This window comes from Quercus robur, chromosome 10 (genome assembly GCF_932294415.1).
Source record: "Quercus robur chromosome 10, dhQueRobu3.1, whole genome shotgun sequence".
Taxonomy (NCBI): Eukaryota; Viridiplantae; Streptophyta; class Magnoliopsida; order Fagales; family Fagaceae; genus Quercus; species Quercus robur.
Genome location: NC_065543.1, coordinates 2,822,015 through 2,842,094, shown reverse-complemented (window position 1 = coordinate 2,842,094; position 20,080 = coordinate 2,822,015). Strand labels below are relative to the sequence as shown.

General features: G+C 34.2%; 1 protein-coding gene across 9 annotated transcripts; it reads left to right on the top strand.

Annotated features, from left to right (window-relative positions):
* The first annotated feature begins 4,610 nt into the window (after window positions 1-4,610).
* LOC126702848 (putative disease resistance protein RGA3) lies at window positions 4,611-17,911 on the top strand. 9 transcript variants are annotated; one of them, XM_050401708.1, is made up of 13 exons: window positions 4,611-4,910; window positions 5,886-6,202; window positions 6,978-9,697; window positions 10,534-10,638; window positions 11,993-12,087; window positions 12,884-12,942; window positions 13,084-13,214; window positions 14,205-14,530; window positions 14,716-14,815; window positions 15,035-15,370; window positions 15,461-15,559; window positions 16,613-16,713; window positions 17,354-17,911. In XM_050401708.1, exons 2-4 carry the CDS (start codon window positions 5,897-5,899, stop codon window positions 10,562-10,564), a joined length of 3,057 nt encoding a protein of 1,018 aa, XP_050257665.1. In that variant the 5' UTR covers window positions 4,611-4,910; window positions 5,886-5,896; the 3' UTR covers window positions 10,565-10,638; window positions 11,993-12,087; window positions 12,884-12,942; window positions 13,084-13,214; window positions 14,205-14,530; window positions 14,716-14,815; window positions 15,035-15,370; window positions 15,461-15,559; window positions 16,613-16,713; window positions 17,354-17,911. The 9 variants fall into 9 exon arrangements, with proteins under 9 accessions (XP_050257665.1, XP_050257666.1, XP_050257663.1 ...); XM_050401709.1 differs by having other exon boundaries at window positions 14,183-14,530; window positions 15,464-15,559; XM_050401706.1 differs by having other exon boundaries at window positions 14,183-14,530.
* The last annotated feature ends 2,169 nt before the right edge of the window (window positions 17,912-20,080 follow it).

Below are 20,080 nucleotides of genomic sequence, written 5' to 3'. Positions count from 1 at the left end.
TAGCATATGAATGAAACTACCTTTGGTAATTGTTGAATTTTAAATAAAATATCTAAGAAAAAGAGGATATGAGAATGAATGAACTAAAATAAATATAAGTTATTTTGTGACATTACATCAAATTTGATACAACACTATCTTTTTTTTTTTGACCTAATGTGAAAAAAGAATAGAAAATTGATATAACACTTTATTTTTTAACTCTTAATGTGATGTGAGATATGACAAAATTACTATTGTAGGGCCCTTGGGCCCGTAAGTTCATTATTTATTCATATATTGGGCCTGTGGCCCAAGTCGAGAACGAGGATCTGCCTGAGGAGGAGATGTCTTCGTCAGAGGAGATTGCGCTGATGATTAAAAGGTGAGGTTTGGTCATAATGGCTCTGGGGAGTGTGCCGAGGATGAAAACTTTAGGTGAGGTTTGGTCATAATGGCTTTGGGGAGTGTGCCGAGGATGAAAACTTCCTCGGCCGAACTTGGCCGAGGTCCTGGAAGATGGATTGACAGTAAGGATGACAACCCTTGAAATTCAGTTGGGGTGGACAAGCACTACAGAGATATAAGATAAGGATGAGCCCCAAAAAAAATCTGGGGAGAAAGCTACTACCTCCGCATTAAGTGCACTACAGCTAATCCCCTGACCGCATTAATGTAGAAGTGATACTTAAACAGTGTATTTCAGCCTTACAGCTACTACCTGAAGACTTATGAGAAGTGCTAATGGGACAAGTATCAACCCGAACCATCTAGCATACAGGTGGAAGGTGGAAATGAAAAGGGAAAAGAGTATAAAAAAAGAAGGAGAAAAACAAGAAAGGGGATCGAAAAATTGAGAGAAGAAATACTATAGCAATCCACAATCAATCTTGTAACGTTATCTAAAAGCATTATATAAGAACTATTGTCCTTGGATTTCGCCGAGGACGTTCTTTCTTCATTTTATAGTTGTCCATATTTATCTTTTTGTCATCAAGCCTATCTAGATCGTTGTTTGACCAACTAAAGCCCAGTTTTCCAACCCATACCTCTACAAATTCATTGTTTTTGGGCTTTTTGGGCCTAAGTCCATCCACGTGCTGGGCTAGGAACTTAAGTCGGTTCATTACAACTATTATGTATAACCGTACAACCTTACTTATGCACGCCAAAAGTGAGGCTAACGGGCCAACCCTCACTTGGGCTCACAATCTATTTGTAACGTGGGCTTCGGATTTCCTACCTTGGGTAGTTCCTTGTACAGAGACCCAACGGAGCTGCCTTTCCCTCTTATTACTGCACAAGCTTAATTCTCACTTCTTCCACTGTTAGTCTCTTTTAGAACTTTTCCAATAACCCCCTTTTCTTCCTTAACTTCTCATATTTATAGCCAAAAATTAGTAAGGAGTTATGATTACTTTCATGGTTAGTAGGAAAGAAGGTCAAATGTCGTTAACCTTAAGTGGGTGTTTAGTTGGGAATGGGGTGTGGTAAGAGTGGCATTGGAACTGGTTCCCACCTAAGTTAAGCTGCTTGGCAGCAATATTCCCTACGGCACTGCCGGGCAACTGAGAAGAGGTAAACTCGAGCAGTTATCTTAATGTTCGGTAAGTCGTTCACTGGGCGTGGTCCGGGTGATGAAGCATGGTGCGTACTAATTAAGACCATTTGCTCAATGGACTTTAAGGTGGCATGAGACCTAGGCATATGGTCCTTGTGGACCTAGGGTCCGGGCCTTCGGCAAAAAGAGGTTGGCGTCATGGGCTGTGTTGTTGGGTCAGAGCCCAAGGCCCAATTGGGCCTGGGGGTTCGGGTGCCGTACATTACCATTTTAGTAGATGTACTTATTTTCTTTTTTATAATATATATTCAATTTAACTACTCTCTAAATCAAATTCAACTGCACACATACAACTATGCTTTAATCAAGAGGATGAGGTAATGGTATTATTTTTATATTCTACCATTATCCAGGTTGAAAAGATAGCAGATATGTATAAACACATATTTCATGAATACATGTCTTCTTTCCTTTCTTTTTTTTTTTTTAAATTTTTTGGGGAGAGGGGGTGGGAATACTCTTTACCTTTTTATGCTATATCATATTGTTGTAAGATCTACTGCACATTTCTTTCGTTTTTCAAATAATTTAAATTGTGTAGAAGAGATTATAAAAATAAAAAAATCTTACCCAATGTACAAAATTTTTACTTTTGCGTGATCTTGAGAAGATCATGGCAAACAACTTTATCTACTTTAAGCACACTGAACAATCTAACATTTCATTTTATAAGAGCACCCACAGTAGATGTGGGATATGTGCCAAATGCTAAATATTTGGCACATATCCCACACCAAATACAAAAATCAGCTCCCATCAGATGTGGTATATGTGCCAAAATTATACCATTTATGTCCGTACCATTGCAAATTTGCAATGGTACAGACAGATGTGGTAAAACCAAATAATGTTTTATATTTGGCTTTCTCTTTCCTCTCACTTCCGGTCTTGACTCTTGATTTCTTCCCTCTCTCTTCTCACATTAGACCCAAGCTTCCCTCAACAGCTCAACAGAGAAAGAACAAAACGAAAAAAATGACACTCCGATCGGATCCGAGGAGAAGCAAATCATCTTCATGGGCGAAGCCACTCCGATCGGATCATCGGCATCGTCATCGCCGTCGGAGGTGCAAGCGACATGGGCAAGGCCACTCTGATCATCGCCATCGTCATCGTCGTCAGAGGCACAAACGGCATAGGCGAGGCCATTCCGATCATCGTCACTTTGATCGGATCATCGCCACTGTCATCGTCGTCAGAGGCGCAAGCGGCATGGACGAGGCCACTCCGATCATCCACATCGTCATCGTCGTCGTCATCGCCATCGTCATTACCGCTCCAATCTCGCCAATCTCTCTCTCTCTTTTTTGGTGGTTGGTTGTTTTGATTGTTGGTGGTTGGCTGATTTTGGTTGATGGTGGTAGGTTGATCGGGTTGTGGGTGTGAGATTTGGGTTGATATTGGTGTTTGAGTTTGGGTTGATCGGGTTGGCTGATTTTGGTTGATCGGGTTTTGATTGTAGTGTTTTTTTTTTTTTTTTTGGTAGCAGTGGCTGATATTAGTGGTCGGTGGTTGATCTGTGGGGGTGGCCGGTGGTTGTGGGCTGTGGCTGTTGATTTGCGGTGTGGGTTGCTGTTGCTATTGCTGTTGTTGATGATAATGGGGGAGGGGATAATATATTATTTTAATGTGTAGTAAATATTATTTTAATGTATAGAATTGAATTATAAAACATCTGATAAATGAAATGTTGCAAAATGATATGGTAAAATAATAAAGTAGGCATTTGATGTGGTAAAATGGCATAATATTTGCATCAGCTGCTACGGATGCTCTAAGAAAATATTTTTGTTAAGTTAGACTTTTTTATAGTATTGCTTTGATTTTAAATGCTTCATAATAGCCAGTCTTGAACAAAAACAATGAATTAGAGATCCATACAAATGCATCCATACATTTTCACCTTATCCAATTGATACAAGGAAAAGAGTTGACTTTTTGTACTTTGAAAAAAAATTATATATAATAATTTAAAATTTTATATTTATCTATCTTTAAAAAAGATTTGTGACCGCTCTAAATTTTTTTTATAAAAAAAAAACTCTATATTTTAGTACATTTCCAACAAAAAGAAAAAGGCAAAAAAAAAAAAATTATGAACTAAAATCTGAAAAAAAAATTATAATAATAGCAAGCCCAAATGCCAAATAAAAACCCAACAGAAAAAAAAAAAAAAAAAAAAAATCCTCACTTGCTACTCAAGACAGATTTTCAAATCAACAAATATATTAATAATAATAATAATAATAATAATAATAAAATTTCTATAAACTATATTAGGGTTTTCAGCAGTCAGCGACACAGCAACAGCAAAACCAGAGCAGGCGACGGCGACGGCGAGATAGGAAAATAAGAACTTCAGCCTTCAACGTGCCGCCGCCCCCGACCTCAGCCCCATCAACATCAAGGTATTTCAGTTCTCTCTGTTTTTCTCTCTATCTCATCACTGCTCTGACTGAGAGCAGCGCTCTCTCTCTCTTTTTCTCTATCTCATACTCATAGTCTAACTACTGATGACTTGTGTTGTGACTTAGACTTAGACAGGCTCTTATCTTTTGACAATATAAATTGGCTTTTCAGCTTTTGTCTTTTTGGGTAAGTGTATGTAAAATATAAAACTGTTGATTGGCTCTTGTCTCTTCCGTGGGGGTAGATGGGGTCATGGCATTGAATATTTGAATTGGGTTAGTAAGTGAACACTGAACAAGACATTACAAAAAGACAAAAAAAATTAAACCATGTTAGGCAGTGGGTTTAGCCGTGTTTGTTGGTTGTTGTTGTTGTCGGCAATATATGAATTTCTTAAGGGACTACCTTGGAAAAAAATTCTTGGAGGCATCTTCAATTTGTTTTCTACCTATCACAGTCAAACAATAAATTAAGGGCACCTTAATCAAATGTTGTATTAGCAATAAGAGTTTAAAATCATTTTGTTTACTTTTAACTCCAAAATGTTACAATGGGTTTACAAATTAACAATTCAGAAATACTAAATTTACCATCGTCGTTACTAGTTTTAATCTGGGTACATCACTAATATCACTTTTTTACCTAGCAATAACTTGCTAGTTAAGATTTGTTGTTTAGCAGTTATGAAAATGTTGTCGATATATCATTTTTCTTAACAATATACATACTATACACGTAAAAACATTAAATTGAAATGAATGAGTATAAGGATATCAAACAAGTCACAATTGCTACACTATTACTTCTCTTCTTCATCCTACCTCTTCTTCTTAGACGTTGTTACCTCTTCTCTTTCTCTTGGTGTCCACTTGCTGCATCTACCTGTTTGTATACTGATCCAGTAAGTTCACTCTTAACATGCCATTGATTTTATTTTTCTAGGCTAAATAAATAGTTTATTAAACACAACAATTAAAATAAGATGAAAATTTTAATTTGATATTTACCACTATTGAGAAAACAGACCAATTTGGAATGAGTATGGATCTATAATGTTTAAAGCGTGCTCTTAATTTCATTAAGTGAATAAAATAATTCTCAATTGTTTTAATATTTTATTTTATTTGAAGTTTGAACTCTCTCATATATATATATATATATATATATATATAATTGGGAGAGAGAGAGAGAGAAAAATAATTAATTTGATTCTCAAAAAGAAAAATTTTGTAATACTCCTTTATAGATCCTTTTTATTTTTTGCAAATAAATTTATATTTGATCTTGATATGATATTCTTTATGTATTTATTATAAGGAGAAATAAATATGGATAGAAAGAAAGATCAATTTTGGAAACATGTTGAGAAATTAGATTGTTGTTTAAATGTTTTCAAAATAGATTTTTGTTTAAAATATAAGTTTTGTGAACATAAGTTTGATGGAGGTGTTTCAAGGATTAAATCACATCTGGCTGAAGTTATTGATCATGATATCGTTATTTGTAAAAAGGCTACTAAAATTGTTCAAGAAGAAGCTTATCTTTCCCTCAAAAAAAAAAAAAAAAAAAAAAAAAAAAAAAAGAAGAAGAAACTTATCTAGCCTTTAAAATTTAGAGGGCGTACAAAAAGTTAAGGTGATTTTGATTTAATTATATTTATAGTATATGCATGAGCTATAGAGTATAAAGAGAAAAAGACATAACATAATTATATAATATTTTTAAAAATTTAGAAAAAGCTTTTTTTTTTTCATAAAAAAGCTTATTTTTATAATTCTATAGATCCATATCTTTTAAATTATTTTTTATTATTCTATAGATCCAAGTTTACTATCAATTTTTGAATCCTAATATTATATTCTTTATTTATTGTAAGGCAAAAGAAATATGGTTCGAAAGAAAGATCGATTTTGGGAGTATGTTGAAGAACTAAATGGTTGTTTCAAATGTAAATTCTGTGAGTGTAATTTTGCTGGGGGTGCTACAAGGATTAAAGCACACTTAGCTGGAGTTAAAGGTCACGATATTGATATTTGTAAAAAAGTACCTAAAAAAGTCCAAGAAGAAACTTCTCTAAATATTGGACAGCCTAACAAAAAACTTAAAGGTGCATCAACTTCAAGGGTTGAGGAGAGGAAAATCGGCTCAACTTCAATAATGAAGGATGACACATTAAGTGGACTCTTTAAAAAGGTGAGTGATGTTTGTAATCAATGATGTAAATATTTTATTGTTAGTTTATATTTTGCCACAATTTTGGTTGAGATAACTAATTCAATTAGTGATTTTAAATGTTTGAATCAAGTAAGACATTATACTAAATTTCATTAATGAATTTTTGTTATAAGAAGATATTGTGGGGGGGGGGGGGGGGGATGTCAAAAAGTCACGCTTGCACACACACTTTGACACAACTTAGACATGTGGCAAGCGGTGATTAGATTACTTTTCTCTAAGTTCCAATGGTGGACATATATGTAAGTGACATAATTTAATCACACATTGACAAATGTGTAAGTTGTGTTAAAGTGTGTGAGCAATTGTGTGTCCCTAGAAGAACATTAAGTAGTCTAGCCAATTTTATAATCTTTGTACAACCAATTTTTTTGACTACTAATTTTTTACAATTTAATAGTTACAATAGGGGAGAGGAGATTTGAACCCTGGATATCTCAATTAGAAACATAGTCGATGTCAACCGGTTGATCAACAAGACTCTTGGCACTTAGTCACTAACTACTAATTATTCTATGAAAAATTTAGAAGGGAAAATTTGTCATTTTAGTTTTTATCTAGCCTCACTTATATACTTTTATATCTAGACCTACCTATATATGGTTGTTTATTTCTCTCTCCCCCCTCCCCCTCCCCCTCCCCCTTTGGAGTCATATGGTTGTTTATTTATAATATAATTGCACTCTACAATCTACAGTCTACAAATCTTTCTATTATATTTTCTCTTATGCAGAGAAAGGAAGAATACAGAGCTGAAATTATACTAAATGTTGTTGTGGAGGGACTTTTAGCCAAGTTGAGATCAACTGTTATAGAGGACCATATTAGTCTAGAGCGGGGTTTCAAGGAGGGGCTAATGGACCTTCTTATCTTGTTAACCCAGATTCAACTTGTGTTAAATGATGTTGAGAAAAGACTAGTAAGTGATGAGTTTTTGAGGAGCTGGTCAGCAAAGCTTAGAGATGTAGCTTATGACATTGATGATGTGCTGGATGAGTTTGGCTATAAGATTCTTCAGCAGAAGGTACTAAGCTCCTATTTACTCTCCAATTGCATTGTATCCCCCCTCAATATGGCAGAAAATATTAAGACCATCAACGAATCATTAAATATACTTAAAGATGACATTGCTAGTTATGATCTTCAAGCAGAGTTTATTAAATCGATCCCTGAGATTAGCTTTAACATGGAGATAGACTCCTTCCTTGATGATTCAAAAGTTAATCAAAATGTTGGAAATAACATTGTTGAACCAACCTATTGTGATAGTGTGACTGGAATCATGGAGACTCTTCCCCAATATGAATTAACAGAATATGATTGTTGGTCCATATTCAAGAAAAGAGCATCTGCAAATGAAAGACTTTTAACTCTAGATTTGGAGAAAATTGGAAAGGAGATTGTTAAAAAATGTAAAACGATTCCATGGGCTGCAAGATTTTTAGGGGGAATAATGTACTTTATACATGATAAAGGTGAATGGCTATCAATTCAAAATAATAAAAATTGGGATTTATTGGATGATGATAATAATGGAGTGTGTCACATATTAAAGTTAGGCTATGATCATCTTCGAACACCATCTTTGAAACGATGTTTCGCATATTGTGCAATTTCCCCTAAAGATTATAACATGAAAAAGGACGAAGTAATTCAGCATTGGATGGCTGAAGGGTTCCTTGGACCATCTGAAGAAGCTAATATGATGATGGAGGATATTGGTAACATGTATTTCAATATTTTGTTGGCCACTTCCTTTTTCCAAAATGCTACAAAGGATGCCTATGGTGAGATTATTAGTTGCAAAATGCATGATTTGGTGCATGATTTTGCTATCTCAATTTCAAAATCTGAAATTCTAATTTTGGAGGAAGATTCTGTGGATAATGTTAGTAAAGTACAACCTTTATTTGTCCGACTTGATGGTGAAACAACACCAAGAACTTCATTTAGTGGAGATGGTTTCATAAAAATGCGCACATTGATTTCAGAAAATCTAGACTTTGATGACATGTTATCAAATTTTAAATGCTTACGTGTTTTAAAATTATTTGGGCATAATGTAATAGGGTTGCCAAATTCAATTGAGCAGTTAATACATTTGAGGCTTCTTCACATCTCACATACTAAAATTGAGGAATTACCAAAATCCATTACCAAACTCTACAATCTGCAAACTTTAAGAATTGAAGAATGCCCTAAACTCATGAAGCTTCCGGAAGACCTAAGCAATTTGATTAACTTGAGACATATTAATATCATTGGTTTGATGGGGTTATCGTACATGTATAGATTACACAAAAATATGAGGCGGTTGACTTGCCTTCAAACATTGCCATTTTTTGGTGTGGGTCGAGATGAAGGTTATCGGATCAAAGAATTGGGACCATTGAAGAATCTCAGAGGAGAAATAGGCATTTACAATCTAGGGTACGTGGAAGATGAGGAAGAAGCCAAAAGTGCAAAATTAACAGAAAAGGAAATATCCAACTTGGGATTATACTGGGAATATTCAAGAGCAGTGGACAGGTATGATAAAGATGAAAAGGTGTTGGAAGGCCTCCAGCCTCACCCAAATTTGAAAAGCTTGAGAATCGAATTCTACGGAGGAAAGAAATTCCCATCATGGGTTGGTTTGTCGCTATATCACAATTTGATTCATATCTATTTGAATCAGTGTACAAAATGTGAAGAATTTCCCACTCTGGGGCATTTACCCAGTCTTAGGGTTCTTGAGATATTTGGAATGTGGAAGGTAAGAAGTATAGGAAGTGAGTTTTACAGTTACAGTGAAGGGAGTTACAGAAATACTACTGCATTATTCCCGGCATTGAGAATACTCAAATTGCTTTTTATGAGTAGCTTAGAAGAGTGGAAGGATGCAGAGGAGTTGACAAGTGTAGGTGAGGTGTTGTTGGTGTTTCCTTGCCTTGAGGAGTTGATTATTAGAGGGTGTAATAAACTGAGAGATTTGCCAGATTCACTGCACACCTGCGTTTCCCTTCAGAAGTTGGTAGTACAGGATTGTCCTAAGCTGAGGTCATTGCCAGGTGTCCCGTCCATAACAACACTACCCAGTGTGGTACAATGTTATACATCGTCTGTTGAATATATGGAGAATGGGGATTGTCTGCCTTCTACTTCCTCCATTCACCCCTCCCTCCAAAAGCTCAAATTGTATGGGTCTGTCCTGTTCCTGGACCAAATTCAATACTTCAAAGCCCTTGAAATTCTGTGGATACAGGAATTTGGTGAAATGGTAGCTTTACCAGAGTGGCTGGGCAACCATTCCTCTCTTCAAGAGCTGTATATTGTGGATTGCAAGAACTTGGTGCATCTGCCCACTGAGGAAACCATGCGACGCCTCACCAAATTGAAAACGGTGATGATATATGGTTGCCCCAAATTAAACAATCAGATTGACCACAATCCATTTATTCAATTTCCCAATTTGTAAGTTTACATATACCTTATATCCTCTTCTGTTTGTAATGGGTGAGAGTATTAATACTTAATTGGACACCACTAAGAAAATGTATAAATGCTACAATTTTGGTTAATGATTCTTGAAATAAATAGTAGATATTAATATTACCAACCACTCTGTTAATACTTGAAAATTTCAATTTATGAAATTACTCTTTGCAGTCATTTGTCTTGCTGCTATTTAAATTTTGGTTTTTGCAAATCATCACAAGACTTAAAAAGTTGCTAAAAGCATAGTTTACTTGTACAATTTAGGTCAACCACATTTCGGTTGTTGAAATAGCTGACTCTATTACCAATTTGTCTTGCTGCGATTCAGTTTCTGTTTGCTAAGCTATTTTCTTTCTGCAATTTATTGAAAATTGAAATTTTCTGGAGATTGGGAAATTTGGAATATTGGATTTATCAATTTTTTCAAATTAAAATTTTTTTTTCTCTCAGCATTTCTTGTAACCTTCATATTTTGATATTGTAAGAGTTCATGGATCAGTTCTTTTGCTTAGGGCTGTCTAAAACTTGACAGTAGATTTGGGCTAGGTTATAATTGCTCAGTTTATGAGGGTCAGTTTATTGTAGAAAAATAGAGTTTAGTTGCATAAGAACGAGAAATTGGGTGGGTGAGGGTCTTGCTGATTTTCTTTTCACGTTGCATGGGTGAAGGTCAGTTTTACTGTTCACTGTTAATGAAATTATGTGATCCCCAGTTCTATTAGTGCAAGCAAATTTTAACTTAAAAAATTTCAGACAGCACTAAAGGTGTTGACAGTTCTTATATATCTATATATGGTTTTTACCTTTTGAAGGTACCCACATTGCAAAGATTTTGAAGACTAACTCAGGAAGCTGGCAGAAAGTTCGCATCTGGGAAAATAATTAAGTTGATGACAACTGTCGCAAAGGCACTTTAGGTTTGCTTTCTCTTACCATTTGGGATATTGATACATAATTCACTTCATAAATGGTGATTTACAAAACCAAATTCAGTTTATATATATTTGTAGTGTCACAATATCTGTAGCCAATGTGCATATCTACAATTTATAGAGTTATGTTGAGTGCAGTCAAATCACTGAATTTTGGTTTGACACTCTTTGACATGAAAGTCATTCTGTGCTTTTGGTGTTATTATAGCTCAGCGGCCTCAGCCTGAATAGTGTGAAATGCCCTTTGCTGTGACTCTTTTAGTTGCTGACATGGATATAAAAAAGTGATTGCTAGTCATTTATTTGCCATTAGTCAGAAAAATTACAAATGCCTTTGTGTCACTGTCACCATTAATAACAGCAAATTCTGTCAATCATTTGGATAATTTGATTTGGAATTTACTTTTTTTCTTCTTTTTATTTTATAGTAGAAACTGAGGTTAATGAATTATAAATATTCACAAATGGGCTTCTGTTAACAACTCAAACTGTTCATTCTATAACATAACTTTTAACATATTTACCACAATAATCTTAAATAAATCTAAGAGTAATAAATGTAAAATTTTCATGGCAACAAAATAGACTTGCAAATTTTTTCCTTAGCTTTCCTAGTCTTTTTGTACTTAAGAAACTTAGATTCAAACTGATTGTCAAACTCAGATTCAAACTGAATTGTCAAACTGAATGCTTTTTCATTATAAGGGCCAGTACTCTTAATCAGATTTTGATGCTCAAACTTGTAACAATTATCTGTGCTACGTTTTGTGTGTGGTGGGTGAAGATGACACACGATTAGCAGCAGCTCAAGTGATTGAAATTGCATGTTGGGTTTTCTATGGTTTTCTATGCCTTTTGCTATCAGACTTAGGCCTGGGTCACTGTAGCTTCACTTCTTGTATCACCTGCGAGGTTTCTTTGTAAATTATTCAGAATCCAAAAGCAAATTACTAAAGATAACAACAAACTTAAAAATAAAAATAAAAAATGAAAGAAGAAAGAATGAGATAGTGAATTACATATTTGCCACACTTTGACACCTTGAATAAATGACTATGAAACCTCCTTTTTAAGTCCATTAATCCTCATAAAATTTATAAGAAATAAAAGAAAAAACAAAAGTTTTGTAGTATTGAGAAAAGAAAGGGAGATCAGTTTTTCTAGCATAATTGTTCCAAGACTAAATACTTTGCTCTACTTCAATACTTTCTCCAAAATGAACCTCAAATTACTCTCAGATTCCCATCCTTATTTAGCAGAATTAATAACACCTGGATCCGCATTACTAATAGACCTAAAATACTATTCAATTAGTTAAATATGTTGCCTTGATTTGCAGGCACTAGGGACAGCAATTCTCTTGTGTTCAGCTGGATGAAAAATTAAATATTATGATGTTTTAATCCCCTCCCAAGCCAACAGATGTTTTAGTTGGTAAGTTCTCTCAATTTTCTAATGTTTTATAGTATATAAAGTATTGATTCAATCCAATAAGTGTATTATTCATTTCAATTGCCCCCTCCTTCCTCCCTTTGTTCCAACAACATTTTCTAACCTGTTACTTAGCAATAGAAAAAAAAAATTGATAATCCGTTATATTTTTAGGAAATTATTTTTGCATAATTGGTGTTGGTAGTAGCTTCTCAGTCAACTGAGGAAAGCCTTCGTGAGATCTTTTGCTCATTTTCCAACATTTGAGACCATTTCATTATAATGTACTGCCCTTTACAATTTAGGCATGAAGGTATGCTTGGCATGCCATCACCAACCTCATTTTTTTCACTGTTTTTGCTATTTTAAATTAATAATGTGTTGCCACTGCTTTTTCGTGAATCTAATTATGTCTTTTGTTCTTTATATAACCATTCAATCATTGCCAATCAATATTGCATACATTAAGCTTATCCATTTTGAAAATTTGAAAATCCAACTAAGTAAATGGAGAGATTTAGATTTCAAGATCATGTAAAAGTTCCTTATGCATAAAAAGTGTAGGATTTTTTCAAGTTAAGGGGGGAAATGATTAATCTTTTTCTTGATTGTGGTGTGAAATTTGCTTTTGAAATTTTTTCTGCTTACTGTTTTTCCCATATTTATATTTCGAATGTTTTAGTGGATTGTTTGGACTAGTGATTTACCTTAGTAGAATGATTCGCCAAATCATTTGGATATTAATACCTGGAAACTTGCATCTAAAATGATGAACTCCCGAGTCTTTTATGCTTGTCAGGTATGTGAGCTGCTGCATTGTTTTCATATGAGATGGTTATTCAGAATCATTATTGCATGGTATAACACTTTGTTTATTGTTGTTAAAATTCTGTTCAGCAGTTAAAATTACTTTATCTGTTACTGATGGCCCTAATCTTCTGCTCTTGATGAAGACTGACAATTTTCTTCAAAAACTGCATACTGTACTTATGATTGCAGAAAGCTGGTCCATCTGCTCCCACACATTGCCTCACCCATTTTGGAGGTCCAAGAGTGTCCATTACCAATAGATAGCTGGATCATTCAACTGGTAGCAACTGAATTTTATGTGATGTCATTGAAAGCCAATAGTATGTCCGTGTAAAACAGACTTCCTACTTTTTCTGTTCTCCAAATCTTACTTTTTATTTTATATATATGTGTGTGTGTGTATATTATAGCATCAAATACCAATTCTTCAACTTATTCACAAAATTTGGGCATGATGTGTCTGTAGGGTTATTTGTTACTTGTTTCTTTTAATTGAGAGAATTTTGAAGTACTTCAACTAATGCACCAATAAGTTCAAGTACTTCAACTCTCTTGCTTGTGAAGGCTTATCCCCCCTTCCACTGACATAATTAATGCTTGAGAATTGTATTGTTTTCCATATTTAATTCTAATGCTTGCTTAAATGTGCTGGAAAAAGTTATACTATGCAAGTGATTGATATTTTAAAATTTGCAAATATTATATTATTCTAGGATGTCAACTAATAATCATTTTTTTTTTTTTTTTTGGGGAGGGCCGTGGGGGGACAACTTATCCTATAATTCCTCAATTTACTAGAAATCTAACTTTTTAGTTGCATTTTAAAATCCTAGCATTATATTTATAGTTGTTAGCTCATTCTTAGAAGTTAACAAAACTTAAGCTAAAATGAAATCGAAAATTAAGAATCACTAACTACCATGAACTTAATTATGTTGTTATTTGGGCATTAATTTGTTAGCCTTAATGCACCCCTTTATCAATAACCACCATGACTTGCTCTTCTTGACCAATCCCAAGACAGGGGAAACAAAGAATATGATATTGCTGAAAATAAAGTATGGCTCAGAAAATTTTCTTCTTCCGATACTAATAACAAATTCCAAGACCTGCACAATTATAAGGTGAGTTTGTAATTTTACCTATAAAAAAAAATTAAAAAAAGGTGAGTTTGTAATTAGTTTTGACATCATTGCATCTTTTCTATCTTGATATTCTTAAATATGTATTTTTGAAGTGTTGATGTCATTGCATCATTGGACAATATATCAAAATTTCTAATCCACAGGTCACGCTTGGCAATTCTTAAGGTATAAGAGCTAGCCACTTCTAGTTTCTGAATCAAAGGAATTTGATGGAATGGAAGCTTTTCCTGAATGTTTAGGACCTTTCAACTGTTCAACTATAGAGTCTTCACAATTGCAAGATCTAAATGTATCTTTCCACGGCACACGAGCCATGCAATGCCTCACCTTGTTAGAAGAACTTATTTGTCATTGCCCCTAATTAAAGGAAAAATGTGCAAAGGGGAGCAGTGCAGAGTGGTCCAAGATTTGCCATAATCCAAATTTCTGCATCAATGAATGCATTAAACAAGCAATTTGAAGATCATATACATTGTTAAGACAGATGTCCAGTAAGTTTTCTCCTAGCTCATCCTCTCTTCTTCTCTTATAGCTTACTTTATAGTTTATATCGACCTAAGAATATTTTCGTAATTGCTCCCATTTTTTTCTCTCTCTTCAGTTTCCCTAAATCTTTTTGTTTTTGTTTTTGGTTATTTTCTATTTAATGAGTTCAATATGTTGCCTTAACGTGCAGATACTAGGGATGGCGTATCTATTGTGTTCAGCTGGAGAACAATTAATTACATTATGGATTTTTAATATACTCCCAAGCTAGAGGAAGTTTATAAGAGTTAGTAAGTTTACTCAGATCTTCTCCTCTTGTCTGATATATGAATTATAAATTCAATCCAATAAGTATGTCATTCGTGGTAATTATCCTCTTTTCCCTCTCACTTTTCCAGTTTTCCTACAAATCCTTTGAACCTGTTACTTATTATATTTTCCATCTTGATATTCTGATAGATGTAGTTTTCAAGTGTTGATGTCATTGTATCAATATTTGTAACCCACAGGTAGCACTTGACAATTTGACATATAAGAGCCAAAAGTAATTTCTGATGTATCAGAGAATTCTTTTCAAATCCCAAGGATACCTCACATACCACAATCCAGGAGCCTAACCTTCTTTGGTGATCTAAGTTGTTGGGCCAACTTTGGCACCTATATGTCCTTTGTTGGAGGCATTAAATTTGTGATGATGTTGGAGCCTTTCCAGATGTGTTGGGGAAACTTTTCATCTCTTCAAAAACTGAAGTTCAGTTACAAGAACTGCTACTACCTACCAACAAAGCAAGAAGTGAGATCCCTTTCCATGTGGTGTTGAATGAAAGTTTGCCAGAGTGATTGAGGTAAGAGATCTTATAGCGATGTGAATCCTAGGAGTTCTGAACAGCTAGATGTTTTTTTTCTTACTGTTTGCTTTGAAATGGATATGGAAGTAGTGGGAGTGGCCCATCGGTGGAATGTTGTTGATAGTCCAAGAATCACAATAGAGGGAATTCTAAATTGATTTCATTGCAATTATGTCATCGAAATTTGTGAGTTCCCTCATTTCTCATCTACTTCTCTTTTGATTTCTCTCTTCCAACAAAACCTATCAATGTTCCTTTGTTCTTTTTTCTACTTCCAATTTCCCATACTATTTGCTAAATTTGTTGGGCATATACAATTTACAAACGCTGGTTATCCTTCATTTCCCAATTAGTGTTCATGTACTTTGGCACAGAGTGGTCCAAGAATGCCCTTGTAACATCACAATAAATTGTGTGTTCTCTCACATGTCCTTGTTTTTTTCTTTTCTTTTTTCTCTAACACCACTTTCTAATAAACTGCTATTTCCAAATATCTAGTTATATCATAGAGATATCCCTTCATTTTTGGTGGAAACTTCTATTTCCATGTGGTGCATCATATTTTGCTGCATAGCATTTGTAGACCTTCAAATTTTTGTTTCAATCAATTCCATTAATGTTGTTTTGTATTTAAAAATTCTGGTCTACTTCTTATTATTGCATTGTCTCCAGTATAAATTTTTGACTTGTCAGTTTTCTAATAATTAGGGCTCTTTCTTTGTATATATTTCAAAAGTCATTTTATTGTATCATGTTCACCCTTAGGTGTATGTGTAACTTATGGGAAGAAATGCCGAATGTATGACTGTGGCTTTTAACATTATCATTAAGTGAACCTGGAATTTTAAAGTCCATTATATTTTGTTAATATCATAAATTATTTTTTAAGTTAATTTTTCAATGTTGAGAAGTAATCAATGACATTTATTTATTTAGTTTGTCCTGATTGGAATTGTGCATGAACTTAAATTCCAATTTACTGTACCCCATAATCTTGAGATTCAACTCAAATTGAGCTAGACCCTGATTGCATTTTTTTCTGAGATCAAGTTATGACTTTAGATATGCCATATTGCTTATAATTAGATTTCTTGAAGATTGCAATAAAACCATGTTGATTTTTTTGTCTTGAGTTTTCTCTCTCTCCCCTCAGAAATATCTAGTTGTCAGTCAACTTGAACCATATTGTACATTATTTACATGTTTTGATCAGTATATTATACATGACAACACTTCCAGCAAACCAATAGGTGAGGCCATGGATTTTCCTGTGCTTATGGAATAGTTGCTTCTATCAAATGACTTCAACAGCTTATTGGATCATGCGGTGGACATCTATAGTTAAGTCTTTTTACTTGTTGGTTGTCCTCATAAGTATTTCACTAAAAATCATTTGTACCTATCTCTATTAGGACATTTAAAAATACAATATTCTATTAAGGTTTTTGATATGAGCCAAGATAATTGAAAGATAACTTAGACTACTTAGTCAATTCGAGGAGACTAAGCTCCTGAACTTGAAGAGAAGGGATTGTCAGGATTTTATGATCAGTACTGATATAAGTGGTTTAAGCCACCATGGTGTTCATACATTCTGATGACTTCCATAATGATTTAGAAAAGGCTAGATGCGACACATGCTTCGCTATCTTTTTTTTCTTTTAACAGAGCAGATTAGTAGTAACTTGCCTTTGAAGTGCTTGGATGATATCTTTTTTGGGCAACACTAGACAGTTCATGACCAACCATGCCCTGTAATGACCTCTCACTGTCTTTGGTGCCATTAATCACGGATGAAAGGAGCTTTGGACATTGAGGACTCTATTTGGATCTTCTCAAGATTGTTTTGAGCATGCTTTTAAAACCGAATATCATACTTATATACTCATATTTCATCATTCCTCTATTCTGTTTTCCCAAAACTAACTTTTTCTCTTTCTTCCTTGCTTTGCAATATGATTATATTGTTATCATGTGCAGGAAAATGCAATTGAGACAATGTCTATTGTTTCCAGCTGGAGGAACAATTTATTATAATTGCTAGCAGACGTACAAGGAGGAAGCTGGAATGGGGGCAACTTTGAGTATGAATTCGATGAATTCAAGGCAATTGGCCCTAAGTGGAGGAGAGCTATGCCTAACAAAAGTCAAACCCTAAGTGTATCCAAGCTTTGTTAAAAACTCTGCTTCCTTGTTCCCTTTACAGTAGGGATGATTTAGCTGGAGATGGGATATCAAGCTTGTGAGGGGCCACTAGTCTCTAACCATACCAGCATAAAACTTTGTTGACGTAACAGTATCAGTAAAGTCATGGATGTATGTATAATCCTATAATAAAATTTGTTACCTTTTCTTAATTAAAAAAAAGTGCTAGTTGAGCTACTAGGCTCTTGGCATGTTGGTGAATTGTTTGTTTAAGGTAGAAGTGGAATTAATTTATGACCGTGCTAATAATCTGGTTGATATGAACAAATTTGGGTGAAGAGTTGGTTGGGGAAAACCAAGAATCTCACGAGGACTAGACCAATTTGTAACTTTACCTTTGTAACTTTACCTTTCTTCCAACCTTTGGTCCATTGGTCATAATTTTTTTTTTCCCGTAATGTTATGTTTTCATTTTCCCCAGCTAAAGTTTGACCACGTGAATCTATTGCCACTAAATCCTAGGCTAGTAACTCCTTGTTCATATATGAATTTTCTACTGGCATCACTATTAGTTCCACAAGGTCCACCAATTTGGAATCTTATGTAATTAATTTTTTGTGACAACTATATATATATATATATATATATATGTGTGTGTGTGTGTGTATATATATATATATATATATATATTTTGTTGAATTCTTTATATCGATCAGTTTGTAAAATGATTATATATGTGTAAGAGGCTATTTAACAATAGTACTTGAAATGTGACGGCAATTGTTTTGAATTCTTTCATTTTCAATCTAATATCAAAATCGACATTGATATGCTCAATTGTTTGTTGCTGAAATGTCATGCAATGATAATTTTTAGTGGCTAATCGAACATGATTCATGAACCTTGAATACTAGAATATGGATGAAATGTTAGTTTTGGGCCGTTACTTCTATATCAATGTCATTTTCCAACCGAAGTTGAGTCCACTTGATTTACCCATAGCAGGGAATCAAAATATGCCTTGCAAAACTAAAGTTATCAATTATTGATTTCATTTTATTAACATCTACTTTAGTTTCTTGACCAAAATTTAGTTTGATTAAAAATTTTTCATCATGCCAGATTCTCCTTTTAGGCAATCCTTAATCTTTCTCTATGGACCTATACTTGAGTCTAGCCATGGGACAATCTCTTCAATTTCATTAATAACTGGACTGGCTTTATTTGGTTAGGTTGAAAAGTGGGTGGATAGAAAATGAAAATGTTTTTCCCATAAAAAAAAAGACAAAAAAAATATTATTTGTTTTCAAGAGAAAATGGGAGTTTGAAGTATCACTAGGGCCCACCAAAAGCCAATAAGATTACTTTTCTATCCATCCTCCAACTTACTTCAGCAGCTCAATTGCATTGTCCTCTTCCTCTATTCAGCATTGTGCTGTTTTTTTTTTTTTTTTTTTTTTTTTTTTTTTTTTTTTTTAAATTTTATTATTATTATTATTTGTTTTAACAGACTTATTCACCACTGTGCTGTTGTTCTGCAAATGCAAATTTCAGCTGACTACCCTATTGAGAAAATGTTAGATTAGATTATGTTCTTTTCATTTCATACTTCAGATTTTGCTTGTATTTTCAATAGTCCTTCCAAAATGTTGTAGGCCAATTCTGTTCATTTCATGTACAATTGCACACAATTACACAATTTTGCTTTCTTAACACGTACAATTCGAAATTGTTTTGAACTAAGTAAATGGGTTGAGCCCAGAAAAGGAAAAAAAAAGACTGTATGGGTTGAAAACCAAAAGTAATTGCTGAGCCCAAGTCCAAATAAAGGACCGGTGGGCTTGGAACAAAGGTTTTGGGTAGTATAAGAATTGGAGAAGCGGCTAAAATTGGTGCGACAATTGTTGGAGGATCTTCAGTTGATCTTAAACAATAAGATATTAAGATTCCTCATATTTTGGGAGGATCTGAGCTTTTGATAGATTATTGTTGAGAGCCTCTTTAACTTTCTTTGTAATGTAAAATATCTTCATGCACTCTTTTTGATAACGTTAGATGAAGCCTGAATTTTTTTTTTTTCCAAATAACATTAAATATCAAAAAATTTAGTTAGTTGTCACGTTTCAAAACAATGTTGTAAACTGACATCTCGAGTGTCTAAAACTCAAGTTTCAAGATAAAACTCCAGTTTTTAAGTCTCAATTTGTAAGTGGTGGGAGATGATGTGGAAGAAAATCCACGTGGAACTCGAGTTTATAAGACTCGAGTTTCACCATTTTAACTTCTTCCTCATGTTCTTCTGAGTTTTGACCTAGCGTTCTTGATCGTGTTCAAAGTCAGATTCGTGCTCAATGGATTCGCCACCATGGCTGTCAAAAACATTGCCGATGAAATCACCGACGTCTGAAAGCACGTGAGCATCAGCCATGATCCGAGCCGCTCCTCGGTCCTATCGCCGACGTTGCTGCCGCAAGCGACGCAGAGTGACTTCGTCTTTGTTCGTCATCAAATCCTTCCTCTGTTCTTCATCGTTAGATCGTTCTTCCTGTTCTTATTCAGGTC